At 42.4% G+C, this 22,895-nt stretch overlaps 1 protein-coding gene across 1 annotated transcript; it reads left to right on the top strand.

Moving 5' to 3' along the window:
- The first annotated feature begins 13,537 nt into the window (after positions 1-13,537).
- Positions 13,538-22,001, top strand: KCNV1 (potassium voltage-gated channel modifier subfamily V member 1). Its single transcript, XM_065629283.1, has 3 exons — positions 13,538-14,089; positions 15,825-16,351; positions 21,490-22,001. Exons 1-3 carry the CDS (start codon positions 13,608-13,610, stop codon positions 21,999-22,001), a joined length of 1,521 nt encoding a protein of 506 aa, XP_065485355.1. The 5' UTR covers positions 13,538-13,607.
- The last annotated feature ends 894 nt before the right edge of the window (positions 22,002-22,895 follow it).

Raw genomic sequence — 22,895 nt, 5'->3', positions numbered from 1 at the left:
AAGGCTTCTCCCTGAAACAACTAAGATTATTTGCATGTTAAAGTTATGCATTTTTCTTGATGAGAAGTTTTACAGCATTCTTAGGTGGAGGTCCTTTTGTCAGGAATTTTCCCACTGAGTCAGAAATCAAGAGTTATCAAGGGCTGCAGCATGGTTAAGGCAAATGGAAATAAAAATAGAGTGGAAAGGAAAGAAATTATGGAGACAAAGCAATAATATAGGAAAGAGAAAAGAACAACATGACTACAAGTCTTTAAGGCTTTCTACCATTCCCTTTAGGCAAAACCTTGGTACACCACAAACAGGGTACTGAAAAGCAGATTTGGATATTAAAATAGATTACCCTCTATTTCTGGATTCTAATTCCCTTTCAGATGTCAGCATGACTGTAGTCTTTAGTAGTTACTCATGGTTATTTATGGTTTTATTTACATGTAAGGTTATTACTGCTATAATATACATTATTATTAATGATTTGAGTTACAACAGTGTCTAGAGGGGAACTAAACTGTATTTGCTCCCAAGCAAACTGAGAATAAGGTTTCACTTTCAATGCTGTAAATACCAACCTTATTTCAAGACACAGGAGAGAAAGACCAAGGGAAGGAGAGAAGATTTCTCTGCAGCAGTGACGGGAGTATGAGCTCAAAAAATGTCTGGGCCCTGCCCCAAGACTTTTGAAATCAAAAGAAAATCAGTCATTGACTTGAATAGGCATTTAACCAAGCTTTATGCATACAATTACCAGACAGATCTTGAGAAGTTTTGAAATCTATTTTAAATGCATTTTAAATATACAAGGTCTGGCTAAAAAGCTTCGGATCAAGATAAACCCCCTATGAAGTTAATACATATCCTTCTGTCTCCACTCCTCAAATATTCTCTAATACTCTACAGGCTTTAGAACCCTAAAAGTCAAAATCAAGTGAAGACTTAGTCTGTGTTGCAAAATTCCTTTGGAAACTGTCTGCAGAACCCAAAACATGAGCATTTAGCCATTTAGGACTGTTGTCTGTGAATTCATTATTAGAACTACCTAAAGAGACTTCCTGGAGTCTGATAGATTATTAATTCTCTCATTTTTGTGAATACTACATGTTTGATCAAAGCTGTATCGAGTCTCATGCAGCCTGAGGAAAAAAATGAAATTGATCAGCACACCCATCACCACTCCAGGAAATTCTGTCTGACAACAATGAAGGATTTACAAAAAATGGAGACATTAAACAGATCAGACAGGCTCATACCCATAATCACACACCTACTGACATTATGAAAATATTGCCTGCTGGAGTTTCATTAAGTGAACACCAAAAATATTGACACTGAAGCAACTGTAACTGGAATACTGTATATGAGGGGATTCAATACTAACATATCTAATTTTATAGATGTTTGAGGTGATTACTTTTATGCATTTGCTTATATGCCAGTATTTCCTCTTGCTACATGCATTCAAACAAATCAAGAAAAAAAATACTAATGCTATGTGGGAATCATCTGTGAGATGACTTATTCCTCATAGTAAAGCCTACAATGAAGAAGGTGGTTTTTAGCTATTGAACAGAAATCATCATGATTGCTCATTACTGTTCAGATGTCATGTAACCAGCTTACTTGGAATCCAATCTTCTCTTACAAAAAAAAAATTTTAAAAGCCATGAAACATCATAAGTCCCTATGCCCAGTCAGATACACATGTCACAGCATATGAAACAAGGGAACTGCTCCAGTGAGTGTTCAGGTCATGTCATTGATCTAGCTGAAAACCTTGGAAAATCTATTATGGTGAGTTAATGAGGTACTATTTATGCAAACGTGACAGGCTGAAATTCAGGAACAAACACGGTTTCTACCCACAGAGGTTTTCTCAGAATTGCGTTCCCAAAGCTTTCTGGAGGACAAGGACTCCTCGCCCAGCATGAATAAACTCTAGTGCATGAGCTAAGAAGTTAACAAACACACTTTCCCTTCTGTGCACCCAGAAGTAGTGATGAATATTTCCCCCAAGAAATTCAGCACTTTATTATGCAGTTCTAAGTGACCCAGATCCCTCTAAACATTCAGTCACCTGGAAGCATGAGGTGTCCTGGAGTAGTACAGCTTAATTGCACATGGCAGCAATTAACTGTCATCATTTAATCATAACGGTACTTACGTATTTCACAGTGATGTTGTGAGGGTTAACCAAAATTACTTGTGGCATCCAGAACAAATAATACTATTTTGAATATACAAAGTATTTTCATAGTTATCAAAATGAGTGTGTGATACATGTGTAATAAATGCTTGTGTCAGTATACAAGAAATGAAAACTATACTGATTTAAGTATTAAAAAATTGTTTAGTTTTTACAAAAACATAACAAAAGTACAAAAAAAACCCTGCTCAAGTCAGATTCATCTGGGAAACCATTGACATCTACAATGTCAATACCTTATCTCAGCTTTTGTCCAGCCTTCCCTTGCCGTAAGGGGAGATTACACCTGTGTAAGGTGTCATTCATCCCATCATAAAGCACAGGTGCATGAAACAAATGATTGCATCTTTGAAGCTCCTCTTTCTCTTCTTTGACTGAGGAGGCTAAAGGTGATGAAAAGCAAAGAAACATTTGCTTTTCATAGACAGACAAAGTTGGTCCATTATGCAGTCAGTCACATACACAGGAAGTCAATTTACACATAATAGCCACTTAAGAACCACAGTTCCTCTTACAAAATTAATTATTCTTGCTACAGGATATACGTGAGGTTAGCCAATATACCTGAATTAATTTTGTAAATGTAAAGCTTCTTAAGCTACTTTGAATGAATGAAAACATGGCGAACAGTCACCTTACGTACTGTGCTAAGTCCAGGTTTTTTGCATTATTAATTGAAGGAAATTATTCACTACATAAAATGTAAACTGCAGCATTATGGGGCAAAGAAACCCTACTCAAAGTCAGCAGAGAAGGGCAACAGAGATAAAGTTGCCTGAACACGTTTCTCTTCTGCACTGCATGAAATCATCTAAAATTATTTCCTTGATGACATTTTTTTCTCTATGGAGACATGCCTGTTCTGGTTCTCCTGTTTGTTACAGGATGCTCAGCTGTTCAGTGCTGTAAATAGAATTGTTAAGCACACAGATAGATGGACTGGATCTTTTTCTTTTAGTGCAGATATATAAGTTATTAAAATAAACATGTTTTCTGAATGACTCAATATTTTAAAGTTGCCAGAGGTAACTCCAATGTTAATACTTAGCTGGTGTTATACAAATTATTAACAAAAAATATTAGTTTTGCCTAAAATAATTATTTTCCATACTAACTATTGTTCAGAAATTGCTACTAATTTATATGTATAAGTAATATTTTTAACAGGCTGGAATTGATCATATCACTTTTAAAGAAGATATTCTTGTTATTGGCCATTATACTTTCTATCCTTTTGTAAGTGGGAAATATAAAGGCAAAATTAAACTTATTAAAAAAAAATATCATTGTGTTATCCAGTATAATACCAGAAGATCATGATAGTGTGACATTTTTTAATAATATTTTTACTATCTGTTATTTATATCCTATACTCAAAAATTACACACAGAATGTTTGAGATTGGAAAGGACCTCTGGAAGATATTTGCTCCAACCTTCCTGCTCAAGCAGGGCCAGTTGCCCAGCACTGTGTCTATATGGGTTTTTTTGATATTTAGAAGGAGGGAGACTCCACAATCTCCCTAGGCAACCTATTCCAGTGCTGAGTCAGTCTCACAGTAAAAAAGAGTTTCCTGATGTTCAGACAGAACCTCCTGTGTTTCAGGCTGTGTCCATTGCCTCTGGTTCTGTCACTGGGCACCACCGGGATGGGTTCTGTTCAACATCTATTAATGACATAGTGGGATCAAGTGCACCCTCGGCAAGTTTTCAGATGACACCAAGCCAAGTGGTGCAGTTGATACACTACAGGGAAGAGATGCCAATCAGAGGGACCTTTACAGGCTTGAGAACTGGGCCCACAAAGTTCAACAAGGCCAAGTGCACCTGCACCAGGATCAATGCAATCCCCAGTGTTAGTACAGACTGGGGGATGAATGGATTAAGAGCAGCCCAGCAGAGAAGGACTTAGGGGTGCTGGTGGGTGAAAAAATAAGTAAGAGCCTGCAATGCACACTTGCAGCCCGGAAATCCAGCGGTATCCTGGGCTGCATCAAAAAAAGCGTGGCTGGCAGGTCAAGGGAGGTGATTCTTCCTCTCTACTGCACTCCCGTGAGACTCCACTTGGAGTACTGTATCCAGCTATGGGCCCCCCAGCACAAGACAGACATGGACCTGTTGGAATTGATCCAGAGGAGGCCACAAAAGTGATCAGAGGGCTGTAACACCTCTCCTGTGAGGACAGGCTGAGAGAGTTGGGGTTGTTCAGCCTGGAGAAGAGAAGGATCCAGGGAGACCTTACTGCAACCTTGCAATACTTGAATGGCGGTTATAAGAAAGACAGACTGAGAACTTTTTACTAAGGCCTGTAGCGATAGGACAAGGGGTAACAGTTTTAAACAAAAAGAAGACAGATTTAGCTTAGATGTAAGAAGACAGATTTAGCTTACATGTAATGAAGAAATTATTTACGATAAGGGTTGCCCAGAGAAATTGTGGCTGCCTCATCACTGGAAGTGGTCAAGGCCAGGTTGGATGGGGCATTGAGCAGCCTGATCTAGTAAAAGATGTCCCTGGCTATGGCAGGAGGGTTGGACTAGATGATCTTCAAAGGTTCCTTCCAACCAAAACCATTCTATGGTTCTATGACTCTATGAAAAGAGCCTGGGTCCATCTTGTTTGCACCCTTAGAAGAGACAAAGTCCCTGACTATACGATATTTCTGTCTTGAACTCTTCCCAGAGGATTATCTTGAAGTTGGACAACGAAGTTCATAAAGTGAATGTTATGCATAATTCTTTGCAAGATCTTTCTGCTCAGAGTCTCTCTGAATCCACTTTCAGACAGAGGCGACTCCACAAAATGTAACTTACAGAAGTATTTTTTCTCACCATAAGAGAACAATGAAGAGTCATGAGAAAGTCAGTGCTGTGTAAAAAAAAGATGATAGCCGTACAAGTTTTTTATGTTCTGAAGGGAAGAGTAGATATTACTTATTTCATATACTTGGTTTTACTAATGAAGTAAAATGTTGCAGCAGCACCTCGCGTTATCAAATACAGTCTTCAGTGTTCCTTCCTGTGCTGGGTTGACTCAGCTGACAGCTAAGTCCCCATCCAGATGCTTTCCCATTCCCCATGGCAAGATGGGGGACAAAATAGGAAGAGCAAAAGCAAGAAAATCTTATGGGTCAAGATGAAGGCAATTTAATAAAGGAAGGAGAAAAAAAAAAACAAAAAACCTGATGGTCACCACCTCTTACCAGCAGACAGATGCCCAGCCAGTCTCAGAGTAATAACGACATTCGAAAGACTTCCCCCTGCTCAGTTTTACCACCAAGCACAAGGTCATATGGTACAAAGTATCTCACTTTGGATCATCTGTCCTAGCTGTGTCCCCTCCCAGCCTCTTGCCCACCCCAGTCTTCTCCTTGGGAGTCAGAGTGGGAAACAGAAAAGGTCTTGACGCTGTGTAAGAACTGTCCAGCATTAGCTGAAACATGGATGTGTTACCAACACCTTTTTGATCACAAATTTAAAACACAGCATCATATGGGCTGCTGAAAAGAAAATTAACTCCATCTCAGCCAGACCCACTACAATTTCCTGTATTTACAGACACATGGTACATCTTGAGAAAACCTGTTGAGGTGTTGTTAACATTAATGTAGCCAAGTTATTTGTGGGAATGTCACAACTCTCTATGGAGAAAAGCAGTGAGAATTGATGTTGGTCTGAAATTTCTAAGGGACCCAGTAGATGGTCCAGCCAGGTTTTTGCACTGTTGACTAGAGACTAGCAACCTAAAGTGCGCTGACTCAGTTTAGATATAGCTAAAGAAATAACTTAGGTGAGAGTGGTCCTGAAGGAAATAAAAAGTTTATGTGGTAAATTGGCACAGGAGAAACTAGTGAAGAAACAGAAACAGTGAAAAGTAACCACAGGAAAGAATGAATACAAAATGGATTTAAAAGCTGAAAAGTTTACCTGAATTGCTAGCAGAAGACAACAGACATTTTCCAAATTAGAATATTTCATCTGAAGGATAAGTAATTTCAAGTTTACTTAAGAAGACCAAAAGCTTTTCTAGTTGGCTGATCAAGCAGTGAGCTTAGCTGCTGAATAAAATAATTAACATTGGGCAGGAACAGTGGCAGGAGCATTATATAAGTTGGTGTACGCATTTAATGTCCAAAACTTAAGTCTCTTTTGGTAAGGACTGCAAAGTTTTTTTCTCTAGAGAAGTTGATTCTGTCTCTGATAATATGGATCTAAGTCTTGGGATGATTGATTTAAATCTCATCCTGTACTGAATTGCTTCACTCTCTTTGATCTATTTTAAAATTTCCTTTGAACATGGCATTATTTTGGATACTAAGTCATTGGAGCTTTCCTTCACAGTAACAAACCATTTCCCTATTCAAAGAGAAGTATTCTTCCTCTTGATATTAATATATAATCTTCCTTGGCATTGCTAGGTTGCACCTATTCAGTGATAGGAGAATGGAGTAATAGCTCCTAAAAAATGCATTAGGTAGGTCAACAGTCAGGTCTGATTGCATATCTTTTATTCATCTCTGAGAACTTTGGGGCTTTTGGCAGAATGCAGATAGAATTAAAATTTGAAAATTCTTATTAATCTGCTTCACCAATCTAATAAAAATGAAAGTAGCATTAGACTAGCATTACACAGACTGTTTACTAAACTGAGTTTTATATATTAAAGCCCCTTTCCAATAGAATTTCAGCAGAAAATATCAGCAACTTTCTTTCCTAAGCAGTTGGTGTATATAAAGTTAGCCCTTACTTTGAAAATAAAGCTGCTCATCTGTGTAGGTTGCTCTGCAGAACTACCTCCCCAGCTACTCTTTTTTTTACTTCCTACCACATTGTAAAAGGCAAGAAAATAAATAGGGTCTGAAAGTGGGTAGTGTTCAAAGATACCAAAAAGAGCTTTCTTAACATAGCTCTGATTCCATATCCTCTTAAACTGTTTTCACACAATGTGGACCAAACTGTGTGCCTTCTTTTGATCTGTCTGTTCTATGCAGCTAGCTGAAAGAAAGTGAGATCTGGCCGGTTTCAGCTGGACCATTTCCACAAGAAAAGCAGAATATCCCTAGAGGGAATAAAGCTTTTCTAATAAGCTCTTATTCCACTTGCCAAAGGAAGCAGCAGAGAGTTGTCTAGAGAATTTCCAGGTTTCATCTTTTCTCACCTATTATTGCAAGAATGATGTTTCAGCAGCTCCCAGACTATATGAAAGGACAGGGTTCAGACAACTCGATTGCAAAGGAACCACAACAGCTCCCGAAGAGCACTGCTTCACACTAACCAAAGAGAAAGATTCAGCAGAGCATCTAGCCGGTACCACCATCATTTCAAGGGAGTGACTCCGGACCTGTGTCGAGGGAATAGAGTCTATGATATGGATTATGTCTAATGTTGAATACAGTGGAGCTCAGGGCTCAGTGGCTTTCACCTTGTCCATAATTTGCAACAGACCAATACTGGACCTGCCACCATCCATTAATTGTAACCCTTGATATGATGTACTACTCACAAAGCTTGGATGCATATAAAAAACTTTAAAATATATTACTGAAATGGACCACTTCCATAGAAACTACTGTATGACAGATGTCAACAAAATCATGAATGGTGCTGGCAACAGGAGCGGGACCCTGCTATTCAGCAGACACAGCACCAGAATGAAAGAAGGTTTAACACCACTGAAGAGTATCTTTCAACCTGTGCACAGTTAAATTGTGGAGAACCTTGCACAAAGTATTATCAACATTGAATCAGAAATTAGTTTAAAAAATGAATTTGCAGCATCATGAGAGGTTGTTAAACATGTTATGCTACATGCAACCTCTTCAAGTCCCTGTGCTGCTGAACACTATGAAGATGTTCCAGAGGAAAGTTTTCACAGATAAGTCCTACCTGTCATACTCTTTTCCTTACCTTTTCCATCTATTCGACCAAATAAGGTCCAGGACAGCCAGTCCAATTTTACATCCAAATGCAGACTAATATATGAGATCAAAACACTTTTAAAATTTGGAAATATAATATGCCAGAAATCCCTATAACTTATAATCACTTGATTGTGAAGCACTACTCCTGTGAGAAGAGAATCAAGGCTATTTGAAATGATAAGGACAAATTTGGGGACCTGCACATCCTGGCTTTTTCCTGTATATCATAATATTCCAGCTGGAAAAAGTGACTACACAATTGCCATAAAGTCATAGCGTTCAACATGAGGAGTACCAAAGATCAGGAAAATATAAAAGACGTTTTTGTAACAACGAGCTTTCTTTTGAAGCAAATTTTTCAACTCTCACAAGAGACGTACTGGGTTGCGACTCATATTTCAGCATTCCAGCAAAAATTTTTTGTACTGTCTCTTGAAATAATGAAATCTGTTTTTTCCAGTCAGTGCCATCATACAAGGGAAATATCAGCTGGAGCATTGGTAAAGACAGTAGTTCAGACAGATGTCACTACCAGTCAGTTGTTAGAGATATTCCTGACATGACAAAGTAGTATAACCCCTTGTATAGCCCCTTCAGTCTGAAGCACATCTCTGAACCATGCAGACATGGTTCTGTACAACATTACAAACTCCATGAGCGAAACTGCCTTGGAAATGTCCACGGTTCACATCAGCAGCAGGACTTCACTGGCAGAATAAGATCAAATTACTCTCTTTGTGCCACTATGTTAGTTTTTGTCACTGCTTCAGTGGCGTAACAATATGGTTGCCTGAGTGGGTTTACCAATGGAATGATAAAATTATGAAACCTGTTGCTTTGGTTCCTCATGTACAAATGAGCAGGAACAACAAATAGCTGATCCTTTAAAAGTTCCCCTGCAAATGAAAATTGTACCGGTAGTCTCTGTTCCTTGTGTCTGTCGTGGTAGAAAAATAAATCCTCTATTTTTGAGCATTTCTACTCATTAAATATTGTTCTCACTTCCTTGAAATATTCCAGCTTTATTTTGTTGGTACATTTGAAAATAATTTTCTGAACAGTTTTCTAGAAGTTTTTTTTAAATGAAAATCTAAATTTACAACTAGCAGAGAGCAAGAACTCAGAAGTAAGACACTATATGATACCCAGATCTCCTGTCTAATTGTGGTGATGTGAATTGACATTATGGAAGTTATGGACACTGTGGAAAGTCGTTGATGTCACTTTCCTGATGTGAGAAGTGAGCATGCAGAATGCATATTAAGTGCGTAAATCTAATGGAGAGTGTAACCTTAATACACAGCTGTGAATTAGATACTCACTTTAACTAGGCAAAATCAAAACTTTTAGTCAGGTTCTTAGAAACAACAGTGGATCTGGACTAACAAGGAAAGTACTTGTCCTTTGAATCATGGTGATGGCAGAGCAGTGTTCTCAGATCTCCTAATGGAATCTGCTGGGTTTGGATGGGACAGAGTTAATTTTCTTCACAGTAGCTATTGTGGGGCTGTGCTTTTGATTTGTGCTGGAGACAGCGTTAATAATACAGAGACGTTTTAGTTACTGCTGAACAGTGCTTATACAAAGTCAAGGTCTTTTCTGCTTCTGACACCAGCCCACCAGTGAGGATGCTAGGGGTGCACAAAAGGTTGGGAAGGGACACAGCTGGGACAGCTGACCCCAAATGACCAAAGGAATATTCCACACCATATGACATCATGCTCAGTAATAAAAGCTGGAGGAAGAAGAAGGAAGGGGGGGACATTTGGAGCAATGACGTTTGTCTTCCCAAGTAACCATTACACGTGATGGAGCCTGGCTGTCCTGGAGATGGCTGAGCACCTGCCTGCCCACGGGAAGCGGTGAATGAATTCCTTGTTTTGTTTTGCTTGTGTGCACAGCATTTGCTTTACCTATTAAAATGCCTTTATCTCAGCCCCTGAGTTTTCTCACTTTTACTCTTCCAATTCTCTTCCCCATCCCACCACGGGGGGAAGAGTAAGCGACTTTGTGGTGCTTAGTTGCCGGCTGGGGTTAAAGCATAACATGGAGAAAATATGCCTGAAAAAGTCATTCCAGCTGACAGAAAGAATGACTGCTGAAAAGAGGAATCTGAGAAGAGGCTGAGTGAGTAGTTTTATTACTGAACAATTATGGGCCTATTACACTCAGTAAGGCATCTTGCTGTTCTGAGGTACTTCTCATTGATGGTCTTAATGAATTGATCTTACTGACGGTCTTAACTAATTTTTTAATTATTACTTTTAATTAAGTGCTGGCTTAAGTGCTATCCATCAGAGAGACTACAATCCTGAATGGCAATCCTGGAATAAAAATGGGCTATACCTTAAAGCTGGCTTCATAACAGCAGTTGCAATTACTTTCAATGAAAAATGAATTCACATTTTTATGCTTATTCACTTAAATTATTTTTAAATTTGGTTCAAACATAAAAAGTAGAATGCTGATGCAAATAAGTAATTGTTTTTTTTTCTTTATGACACACTTGAAAGACAGAATTATAGAGCCAAAAGGGGTCTCAGGAGGTCATCTAACCCTTCCAGCCTGCCTCAGGAAAGGGAGCACAACACCTCCGCTGCTCCTGACAAATCCTTGTCCAGTCAGTTTTTTGATGACCAGTGACAGAGACCAACGTCCCAGATGACCTTCTCCACTATGTCCCTGTTTCAACTACCGTAGGAAATTTTCTTCTAAGTAACTGCAGGATTTTTGAATTCAGCATGATAATAGTGCTGATAATGCCTATTATTTACAGCTGTTACCTAAGTAATGTTTATACTTAGCCGGGGTAGAATTGATTCTCTTCTCCACAGTTGTCCATTCTTCAGCTTCTGGTATGAGAAGAATCCTGGGAAACTGATGTTGATACTTATTGCTAAGGGAATGAAGGACATTCCTCAGTTTCCCATGTTTTGCAAATAAGCTGGTGTATAATGCGGGATGGAACAGATCCAGGACAGCTGACCCAAACTGGCCAGCAGAAGTATTCCATACCATCAATGTCTTGATCCATATATGAGCGGGAAGTTGCCAGGGACTGCCCTCTTCCCTTGATGGCCACCATCCCTGAGGGGTCTGGCTCCTGTTCCTGCTCCCGGGACCTGATTCCAGTAATTTCCCTACGTCCTGCTTCTATCTCCACATTTTGCAGGACTCACTGTGCTCACAGTGTCTGCCTCTGGTGTTCATTTCTGGGAGTGTGTTCCAGTGACTAAATATTGCTCTGTAAATCCGTACAATTTGGTGCATTTTATGATATTCACATTATTTACTATTGTTTTATCAAATCTCTATTTCGACTCATGATTCTTTCCTTCTTTTCCCTTCCTTCCCTCTGTGGAAGGAAAGGTGAGAAAGAGCAGCTGTCTACTGTTTTAGCAACCATATAGGGCTAAACAGTAACGCACTGCTACACCAAAATCTTCCTAATAGCTACCTTAAATGTCCTTCCTGTCATTCAACTCCATTTTTTCAACACCTGTCCAGTGTGGCCAAGGAGAACAGAGCATATCCTTCATCTTTGTGACCAGCATTTTACATCTCTGAAGACTGTTACAACACCCATTCCCCTTCACCATAGCTATCCCTACCCTACCCTTGAGCCATGATTTCCAAACCTCACCCTTGCTGTTCTCTGGATTCTCTCTGATCAGCGAATGCTTTTGCAAAGGAAAATCACTTGGAGCAGATTCCTTCACCAGCAAGTTCTGAGCAGAGAAATTGCTGCAGGTGTTGCAACACTTCAGTAAATGTTCAGGTAATCTTCATGTAAAATATGGACAATTGCTTATAGCCCAAGGTGAACATTATGAGACCTCTGTGAAATAAATGTGAGAAAGGCACATAATTGGACACAGCTGTACGCAACAAGTGATGGGGGATCAAAAGCAGGTGGTACAACATACAAAGTCACATTTTGCACGCTACAGAATTTCTCCTCCTGGCGGGTTCCACCACAACACAGGCAACCACCCGCCCCAGTGACGAGTAAGAGGCAGCAGAAAACACAAATTTGCAAAAGCAACTACTTAAAATTTGTCAGAAATAACTGCTTCACGAGAAGATAAAAAAGTCCTGAAGAAAGTGAACTTAACTCTTGCGCTGTTTAAATGAGGAACTACAAAGTCAGCGCAGGATGATGCCAAAGATATTGCAGAGTGTTTTAGAAAACAGGCTGACTGCAGCTAAGTTAAAATAGACTCTTTCACGTACATCGACTCGCCTTTACAATGACTGTTTTACTTGAGTGACTTCAGACTCTTGGTGGTGGGAGTAGCGCAAGTGGGGATATATTATCTATTTAGAAACATGTTTGGTTTTACGTATATTAAAGGCGCAAGGGGGCGGCTTCAAAATAGCTCTGTGAAGCCGCTTGGAGAAGTTTGCAGCTCCGGTTTACCCCTGGAGGAAGCCCCGGGGCGTGCAGGTGCTGCCGGCCGGCAGAGAGCCCCGGCGCGCCCCGCACCCCTGCCCCGGGCACCGCGCCCGCCACCGCCGGGCCACAGCGGCTCCCGGGTCGGGGCGGGGGCCGCGGCGACCCAGCCCCGCGGCGGGGAGGGCGGTGGCCCGGGCCGGCCCGCCCAGCGTCCCGCAGCCCCCCCTCTGCCGCCTGCCCCCCGCAGCACATGACCCGCCATGGAGACGCGCTGGCGCTGCCTAGAAGTTTGGAGCCGGGGGAGCGGACAGCGGCTGCCGGCGAGGGGAGGGCGGCAGCCGGCGCCCAGCCGCGGGCGGCACAGCCGGGCGGCGGGCAGGTGAGGCGGCGGCGACGTGGGCCGGCCGGGCCGGCCGAGACGGAGGCAGCCGCGCCGAGACGGCCGGTCCGTGGCGGCTGCCCCAGCGGCGGCGGAGAGCGAGGGGCAACTTCGGCAGCGGCTCCGGGCGAAGTGCGGTCGTGGGGCGAGCCGGGAAGGGTCCCCCGGGGCTGAGGACGGAGCTGTGGGGCCGGGGCGGGTGGGACGCGAGACCGGGCAGCGGCGCAGCCCCTCGGGATGCTGTCGGGGCGCGGCGGGGCTGCCCCGGCTGCCCGCAGATCCGCCGAAGCCCGTGTTCCTTGTTGTGTGCCCTGGTTGGTTTCCTCCGCCCTCGATCCAGCGGTCGGAGGTGATCGCTGAAGGGGAGGTACCGTCGCGGCAGCTGGTGCCGGGCGCTTCCCGACGGCTGCTGGCGGGGACAGCCGGAGGTGAAGCCGTCTCAGGTACCGCTGTTCCTTCTGTACCCCCGCAGGTACAGGCGGCGCTGGGCTGTTGAACACCCTGCCTGACCTGTGTCACAGATGGAGGCATCGCTCGGAGGAAGCGGGGGCGGCGAGGTGTCCCTGGGACGGTAGCCAAAGCACAGTGATACATTTCTAGTTTGGCCCCGCCACCCGTGTCCCCCCGCACCCCGCGGCGGGGCAGGCTCCTTCTCTGCAGCTTTGTTGTGTTTTCGATCCCGGAGAGTGTGGGCTGCTGCTGGCAGCTACACGATGAAGTCGCCTCCCTGCTGCATGTCTCTTTCTTCCCAAGCATCCCTGGAGGAACCAGGGAGTAGCACAACCCTGGGCTCCCTGGACTCCAGTGTTTTCTCCACTGAGGAAGAGCAAGAGCCCCTGCTCCAGAAGGTCATTCCCTCCTTGGACCGCTTTACTATCAATGTAGGAGGCAGCCGCTTTGTGATGTCCCAGCAAACTTTGTCTTGCTACCCTGACACCCGTCTTGGCAAACTGGCTGTAGTGGTTTCTGCTGCCCGGGATGTGGCCTCTGGCCTCCTTGAGCTTTGTGATGATGCCAACCTTGTGGAGAATGAATATTTCTTTGACCGGAGCTCACAGGCGTTTCACTACATCTTGAATTACTACCAGACAGGGAGGTTGCATGTGATGGAACAGCTTTGTGCACTCTCCTTCCTGCAAGAGATCCAGTACTGGGGTCTGGATGAGCTCAGCATTGATTCCTGCTGCAGAGACCGGTGAGTTGTGGGAAGATGCGGTGCGCAGGATTGTGGGCTGGGTGAGCTCAGCGTTGACTTGCGTGCAGGGATGCTCAGGTGAGAGATGCAGCAGTGGAGGCAGGTGAGGTAGCAGAGCTTTGGGAAAAGTGTGCTCAAAGCTGGATGAGTTCAGCCCTGAATCCTGCACTAGAGGTGGATCAGTGTAAAAAATGGGAGATGTGTTGTGTGAGGTCACTGTTGAACCTTGCTGAGGGACAGGTTGGCTGTCAGGTCTGGTTGTCCTGCACTGGCATCAGACTGGCCCTGGACAATGTTGGAGATGAAAAAGATTATGAAAGGAGAGATGTCCCTTTGGTCATCCAGTTTGGGGTTATCGTAGTTAGAGGGGTTGGGTGTGGAGCCAGGCATGGTGCCAGGAGGGTTTGGGGCCTCCCCACCCTGCACTTTCCATTCTGGAGGACTTCCAGATCCAAGCTGGAGAGGCAGAAGTGGGGGTGGTCACCTGCCAGGCTGAGTGTGGGTGGCATTGCTCCAGGAGGAGCCGTGATGGGAAGCATCGCACATGGATGTAGCAGCTTACGGGGGGGGCAGCAACAGCAGGAACATGGCTCACTGGAGACAAATCGTAACAGGCAGCTCAGGAACAAGGTGGGTTTCAACTGAACCACCCCCAGGATGTTTCTGTGAATTCTCTTTGCAGTTAATTTTATTTTTTTCCACCATTTTTAGTGTTACTGCTTTGGTTTTTAGTATTGAAGAAATGAATTCTCCAAAGAGTGTGACTGCTATTTATCTAAAGGGGTTATGTCAAAATTATTAGAAAGAAACAAACGAGCAACCCCACCCCAAAAGTATACTGAAGTTATCCTACCCTAGCATGGCCCAGTTCTGCAGCTGAGAGAGTTGGATCCTAGTTTTCATCCCTTTCTTCCTTCCTTGGTAGGTATAACTGAAAGCTCCTATTTCTTTGGTGGTACAAGGAGCTGCAGACCTCTTTAGCATATGCAGGGGTAACTGTGTATCAAATGAAGGTGAAGTTGCATAGCCTCTTTGTCTAAGGCTTGAGATTTGCAGCAGTCAAGAAAAACAGGTATGAAAGAAAAGGATTTTTTAATGTACTTTGGGAATGTCTTTGTTTCATGAAATTGTTCTGTTAATATACTCTTGTTCTGACAAAACACTCAACTATGCATTTACAATCTGTTAGTTTTACTCAGCACAGATGCTTGTGCACTTCGTTGTGTGAAAACCCATATATTTAAAGAAAGGAAGATAACTTGTCATCATAGGATGTATTGATCAGAACTCATCTATGAACTGCATGGCTTTTATTATGCCTTCCCTTTTAGTATTGCAGATACACACCAACGTAATAAAAATGCAATATAATTCATAAAATTGAGGACAATTTGAAAACAGAGGGTCTGGTTGTGCCATGATTGCTTACAAGAATGCATGTTAGTCATGCAGCAGATCCTACTGTAGTCAATATGATCCATATAAATAACACACTACCCAAATAAAGTTACTCTGCACTTACAGTCACTGATATGAAATGGGGGAATAGCAGTATCAGGTCAGTGGAAGCATGCTGCAGGGTCTCAATAAAATCTTCAACCATATGCTTGACATCAGGGTTTTCTGAGTGCAAATAAAGTATGCTTTAATGTGTATTCTTAAGCCGTGCATGGTAGCAGAGAAGAAAAACGTGCATATTGGCATTAAAAATCTCTTTGCGGGGATTCCTGGGCAGGTACTTCAGGAGGAAGGAGCTGAGTGAAGCCTTAGACATCAAAAAAGATGCAGAAGAACTGGATGCCCAAGATGAAGAAGAGGATTTTTCTGGTAGCCTCTGTCCCAGTGTCAGGCAGAAACTTTGGGAAGTTTTGGAAAAGCCTGGCTCCTCTGCAGCAGCCAGGACTTTTGGCACTCTCTCCATGGCTTTCGTCGTTGTGTCCATTGCCAACATGGCTTTGATTTCAGTAGAGTTGAGCTGGCTGGCGCCACCGCTACTGGATGCCCTCGAGTACCTGTGCATTGCGTGGTTCACTGTGGAGTTTCTTCTGAGGTTCCTGTGTGCACGGGATCGGTGTCGCTTCCTAAGAAGTGTGGCAAACATCATAGACCTCCTTGCTATTTTACCTTTCTACATCACCCTGCTGGTGGAGAGTCTGTGTGATGGGGAGAGCTCCCAAGAACTGGAGAACGTGGGACGCATCGTCCAAGTGCTGAGGCTGCTCAGAGCCCTGCGGATGTTGAAGCTGGGAAGACATTCAACAGGTACTTTCAGCCACGGCAGTGGTACTTCTCGTTTTTGCTGCCTGCAACAGTTATCCCTGGGCACAGTTCTCCATTTTGTGTGCATTTCTGCCTACCCTTTTTTACCCAATCTGTTAGTAGTAATGGCTTGTGAAAATATGACTTTCAGACCATTGATAGTTGAGTGGGAAGGGCATTCTCTGATAAAAAGCCAGTGTACGTTGTTTTTGCAGAACATTTACAAAAACAGACCCCAAAGCTGCATGCTGTAAATCAGGCAGCAGTTATTCACAATTTCATAAATTTACAAACCTGTGTGTTGCTTGGAGCTCAGCTGTGGCTGGTTGCTGCGTTGGACCTCGGTGCAGCACAGGGCAGCAGTGTCAGGTTCAGGCAGCGTTCACCCGGGGATGTGGGACCTGTCATGTCCAAGCGCTCCCGCCAGGTCAGCAGGCAGGTGGATAAACAGCAAGCAGGGGTAAGGTGGAAAGTGAAATGCATTTCTGAGAACATTTTTGTTCACCCAGCGCTTGGAGCTTTGGAAAATGAGATCCTGATAGTAAATCATGGTCTCCGTCCTGCAATATTAGCCTTTTCTGAAGACGGTGATGATTGTCCTTAAATGGCACTCGACGTACACTTCCAGGATTTCCTGCTGTGAAGCAGGAATGGGTTGATGCCTTTGCATTTTTTGGAAAGCCATCTGTACCCTCTTTGTGAACTGGCCCCAGTTCAGCAGGCAGTACAGTGTGGTCTCAGCAGCAGAATGTTTCTTTTTCTTCCCACTGAAGGGCAGTGAACCTGCCTCTTTAATGCTACTGAGCATAATCATAGTGGTTTGAGAAGTATCTTAATCTTACTCGCCTACCCTAGATTATGCCTATACCAATACATAACTGTCCCTCAGAAAGCAGTTGAAAGGAAGCTTGTAGTGAGTCAGTCTGTCTGTTAGTTTGTTGTGTTTCATTATAATTTTTGCAAGGTTTGGTGGTGTTCTTTTGCAAGAAGGGCTGTTTCCCACTTTTGATGGTAGCTGTAATGTGAATGCATTCCTCTCTAATTGTATTTTGAAAATAAGAAAAAGATTTTAACTCCTCAAGGCACTTTTGTGCTGAATAACAAAATACTGATGCAAAAGTATGTTGATGCTAGTTTCCAGTTTATCACATTTTACTGTTTACAGAAGGAATGCGTGAAACTCAGTCCTATGGCTCTTTCTATCAACTTGAAGCCAGATGTTTCAGATGTTTGTATAATAACTTAAGATATATTAACTTTCAGGGATGGTCTAAACTTTTGGGTCTATTTATTCTTAAATTCATTAAAGTATTACCACAGTTTATATCACAATATTGAGTGCCATTAATATTGAGTTTAGTAATTACATGTTAGGTAGAAGTGAATTAATTATGTAAAAATGTAATCTCCTAACCTGGAAGTGAAATATCATCCTTCTACTGGAACCAAAGTGCCAGTTTCAACATACAAAAAATAACATATTTAAACCATTCAGAGCAGCATTACTATCACTGTGCTTGCTTCTTTTGCAGTTCAGTTGCTGCCCACTTAGGCACAGAACACTAAATCAAATCTGTATAATTTAAATGTAGAAAGTCACTGTTTCGATCTTCTGTCAGAGAAGATGCTGCTACTAAGATTAAACATAAACCTAATAAATCAAATTTAAAACTAACAGGTCTGAAGCCCTGTTTACCACTAGAGGTATGTGGCAGAAGAGAGGGGGTTTTTTAACATGGTTCTAAACACATCCTTAATGACAGCTGCTAGTATTAGATGCACCCCATAATTACTATACACAGAGACCATTCTCCTTGCACATACCTAGGCAATCCTGATAAATCTCAGTCTTTAGGGATGGCTCTTGCAACTCTTGTGTTCTCTTGCCTTGGATTTAGCAGCTTAAAGCTCCCTCCCAGTGAAGCTTCTTTCTGGCTCCTGCACTCTCAGACCAGACAAAGCTTCGTGTGCTGCTCACCTGTTTTGTGTGGCAAGAGGAACATGAGATCAGGAGAGATGAGAAAATTCATGGCTGCAGGCAGTAGCTCCTCTTTCACCAAGTAGGGCCGTTCACGATCACAAGGAGAGCATCTCTGTAATACTGTACAGACCCATAGCAAAGCTGGGATCACAGAAGCAGCCTGGCTCTGCTGTCAGGGGCAGAAATGAGTTAGAAAAAGACATATAAATTCTTCTCTTCACTTTAAAGAAATGGCAACTTAACCCTTTTTGTGAAGAAGGGGCAGAAAAAGAAACAAAAGAAACATTTCTGCCCATTTGAAAGCTGAACTGAGCTAATAGGAGGGATGTGATACCTGGAAACACCTGGAGTAGACTGGTGTGAGTGTATAATTATTTATGCAAAGTGCTATACTTCGTCAAGGAACAACTGAGAAATCAGTAGTACTTCTATCCAGAAAACGTACAGCTAGAAGGTGACACCACTCTTTTGAGATTGCAAAATTAAGGATTTGAGTGGCTTCAAGAATTTGAACTTGCTTTTCTCTCACTTTCATGCTTCTTAGCTGTTGGCTTCCTCCTGGGGCCATGTTTTGTGTGAAGCCTTGCTGGTGCTCTTCTGGGAAGCACTTACAGATTGAGTCCCCCAGGAGAAGTAGGATGTGAGCATCTTGTAATGGCAATGTGCGTGTGTTCAAGAGAAGGGTGTAGCATATGTCAGGAGGAGATGCCTCTGGAGGCATGAAAAAGCAAAACTCCGTCACTTGTAGTGCCAAAAATTTATGATTATTTAAATGCTGTGTGTATACTGAAGCTCCCGAACATCAGCTTGTATGTCTCGGCAAGTCTCTTTGGTCAATGGAGAGATGGAACTTGACCTGCATGGCAGAAACACCTGCCCTTCCTCCTCGTGGCCCTCGGCTGGGGCTGCTCCCCTGCCCCACGCCAGCTCCTCACCTTCCAGCACGAGTCACCAAGCTGTTGCAGCCCCTGGCAAGGCGTTCTCCTGGGAGCTGGAAGAGCCCTAGTTCAGCTGTGTGCTAGGGCTCAGGGACATTTTTAAATGTTAAGGAATAATACAGCAGAATATATTATTCTTTTGAATACACCAACTGATCCGCGCTTAGAATGAGCTGTAGAGTCCAGGAACTTGTCTGATGAATGAATTTGTCTAAAAATGTCTCCTGACTTCATGTGAGGACATGGAGAGATGTATCTTTGCTTTAGATAAGGACAATAGAACTAAGTAACATTTAAAAAACAAACAAACAAACAAACCCACAAACCAAACAAAAACAGACTCCTTAACAGTCAGAATAAAAAAATTATAGGAAAAATATTTTACTGAAGGTGTCATCAATGTGATACAAAGAGTTAGCAGTCACTGCCCTGTTCCTTCTCATTTTGAACTGGTTTATCTGGGAGTTTTGCTGGTTTTTAGCTATAGTATTCTCAGGATCTATCATAAGGGGTGATCCCTGGCTTTTATAGTACTCATTCATGCTTTGAGAAGAAATGCTACAGAGTTAATTTTGAATGGAGTACCTTCTTCCTGAAGTCCTGAAAGGACTTGTTCTTCTACTTTGTTCAGTAGGAAGTTTTACAGGGTAAAGGATGGTAGAAACTCCCTTGGAAGATGAGAGTTTGATCTGGATCGTTGTGATTGTCTCACACAGTTTTTGCACTGCTGATACTGGTGCATTTTCAAAATGTGAAGGGAGTCATGTTAACAGAGAAAAGATTACACTGTTATTTCTTATTCCCATTGCATTGCAGATTTAAACTAAATCATTATAATAAACATTCTGACCAAGCAATTATAGTTATATCAAGTCTAGATATGGACAAGTCTTTAACTGGAGTTGGTGAAAAAAACATTGAAAAAGGAAACATTCCTTACTAACTTTAGTGTGTACTTCCACTGTTTGCTGTATGTAAACAAAAACTTTAAAACCTGTTAGACCTGAAGGGAAAAAGAAAGAGCCAAAAGCAAGAAGAAATTTTTACATCTTGTAGTTTGAAATAGAGGAAAGAAAAGCAAATAGAATTGCTTATTATGCTAATGAGCATATGAAGTCTGCAAGCAGAGGCAGAGCTCCAATACGCTATTCTGCAAACACTGGTTTAGTTAGAAGTGTGCCCCATGCAGGCTAATTCGTAAGCATTGTGTTTTTCTCAGTTATTAAAGAAAACAGACATTTTTAAAGAACGGCATTAAAAACCGACTCCACTTCTGATTCATAAGATCATTTCAGTCTCCCATGTGTCTCAGCTGCATTGGTACCCTGTTATCTTCCTCCTCTGTACGATTGTTGGATTTACTTTCCTGCTTGCCTCGTTGGGCAGTCTGGCCGTGCGGCCGCAGCGCTGAAAGGAACGGGGGGGTTGTGGAGCGCGGTCACCTGCACGTGCGCTCCCTGTGCAGCCCACGGGCCACAGGACTGATGCAGCACATCGGTGGGTTGGCAGAGCACCGTGTTTGCATCAGAAGACTTTGCTGCCTCCGGTTTTGGCACAAGTGCGGCTGCTGCTGGAATATTGTATTTGTTTTGATGTCTACACGTAAAGATATTGATCGTTTTTTGGGGGGGAAAGAGGGGCCAAGGAGAGGCTGTGAGAACTATAAAAGGATTGAAAACGGTACTTTGCAAAGAAAAAGTTACTGAGTGACTAAACTGGGCTCTAAGCACCCATCTGGGAACGCAGATTTGGTAACTGAGGGTTGCTTGGTCCAAGAGGAAAATATGACAGTGGGTGGAAAACAGGAGCTTGGCACATTCAGACTCCAAGTAGGTAGCAGGTGTTTTTCGTGTGGTTTTGAGTGGTTATTTAGATAACTTATTAAAAACTGTGCTAGATCTTCTGTTATAGCCAATTATTAAATCAAGATTGGCTAGTTTTTCTAAATTATATGCGTAAGTAGTTCAAACAGTAAGGGGAATTTATATGCTCTGTATTAAGGAAATGGATATGATGTCAGTGGTTCAGTCTAACACTTTAATCTATTTCTCTAAATCACATTTTCCCAGTAGCGTTGGGAGCAGCACCCCTTTTTCATAAGGCATGTTCACTAGCGGTCACAGAAAAACATAAGGCAATCACCTCTTAAATAAGACATGTTTTGCAGATTTATGATAACAGCTACTTGAATCAACCTGCTGACAGCATTTCTTGTCTTTCAGGCCTGCGGTCTCTTGGGATGACTATCGCACAGTGCTATGAGGAGGTTGGCCTTCTGCTGCTTTTTCTCTCTGTGGGAATCTCTATATTTTCCACTGTGGAGTACTTTGTTGAGCAAGGTGTGCCAGGCACAACTTTCACAAGCGTACCTGGTGCTTGGTGGTGGGCAACAACTTCCATGACAACTGTTGGTTATGGTGACATCAGACCAGACACTACCATTGGTAAAGTAGTGGCCTTTATGTGTATCCTATCAGGAATACTGGTTTTGGCTTTGCCAATAGCTATAATAAATGACCGTTTTTCTGCTTGCTACTTTACACTGAAGATAAAAGAAGCTGCTCTTCGGCAGCGTGAAGCGTTAAAGAAACTCACAAAGAACTCGTCCAGCGATTCAAATATCAATGTTAATTTGCGAGACATGTATGCACGCAGTGTCATGGACATGTTACGGTTAAAAAGCAGAGAGAGAGCAAGTACAAGGAGCAGTGGAGCAGATGATTTTTGGTTTTGACTTTTTAGGTTATTTAGCCTTGTATAGCAAATAGACTACTTCAAAAATGTAGTATTAAGCATCTCTTTTTTAAATTACTTCCCGTATAGTGTATTTGCTCTTCCAGCTGGAGTTTTACTTACTTGGACAGAGTGAGATAACTATTGTATACAAAAGGCAGAATTCACACTACAGAGCTTCTCAAGGAGCTCTTAAACCTTCTTCCAGAACTGGATCATGGTGAGATGGGAAATAACGGGTCCATCAAAGTAAAACAATGATGCAAACTCTTGTCTATGAATCTTATGTCCTTGCTAACGTATAATAATAAAATCTTAGTGAAAATTGCCACAGTGTTTTGAATTTTAAAAATGTGTAAGATTTGTATTTGCATTGGAAGAACGTAAGTCAATGACAGTAAAAAAAACTGAAAAGGAAAGTCCAAGGAAATGACAGGTTGTATAAATTTAGGATGACATTCCTATAACGAGCTTCATCTTACCCACTTTCTTATCCCCATCTTCTACTCTATTTGCACGAAAAAAAGGTTACTAGACCCTGGGAGGGAGAATTTCCTCATTTGAAGAGAAGCAAAGGGCTACCAGATATATCATGGGTGTCAGGAGATGGATGAAATATTAAGCAGATGCAAGATCTGTAGCAAAGTATAAAATAGTCATGAAATAGGTCCCATAACATAGACCATCCTCGACAGTTGCTCTAGAAGTTGCAGGAGCTAATACAGTCTTTGCAGCATAGAACTAATTTGCAAACTGAGTTTGAACCATGCCTTCTCTGTGTGTTTTGATTCCCATAACTAAGCAGTTTTTGTGCTCAAGTCACCAGTGGGTATCAGAAGAAACAGAAATGGTAAAAGATAACAAGCTACTGTTTCTCTACCTCTCATTAAAATCA

This window comes from Caloenas nicobarica, chromosome 2 (assembly GCF_036013445.1).
Source record: "Caloenas nicobarica isolate bCalNic1 chromosome 2, bCalNic1.hap1, whole genome shotgun sequence".
Classification (NCBI taxonomy): domain Eukaryota; kingdom Metazoa; phylum Chordata; class Aves; order Columbiformes; family Columbidae; genus Caloenas; species Caloenas nicobarica.
Note: the sequence above shows the minus strand (reverse complement) of the source record. Positions and strands in the feature narration are given on the sequence as shown.

What these genes read in the sequence shown, in the direction of transcription:
- KCNV1 (XM_065629283.1), top strand. Translation starts at nt 13,608, where the DNA reads ATGAAGTCGCCTCCCTGCTGCATGTCTCTTTCTTCCCAAGCATCCCTG. An exon ending in GATTCCTGCTGCAGAGACCG is followed by an intron (nt 14,090 to 15,824) that starts GTGAGTTGTGGG and finishes ATTCCTGGGCAG; the next exon opens with GTACTTCAGGAGGAAGGAGC. An exon ending in GCTGGGAAGACATTCAACAG is followed by an intron (nt 16,352 to 21,489) that starts GTACTTTCAGCC and finishes CTTGTCTTTCAG; the next exon opens with GCCTGCGGTCTCTTGGGATG.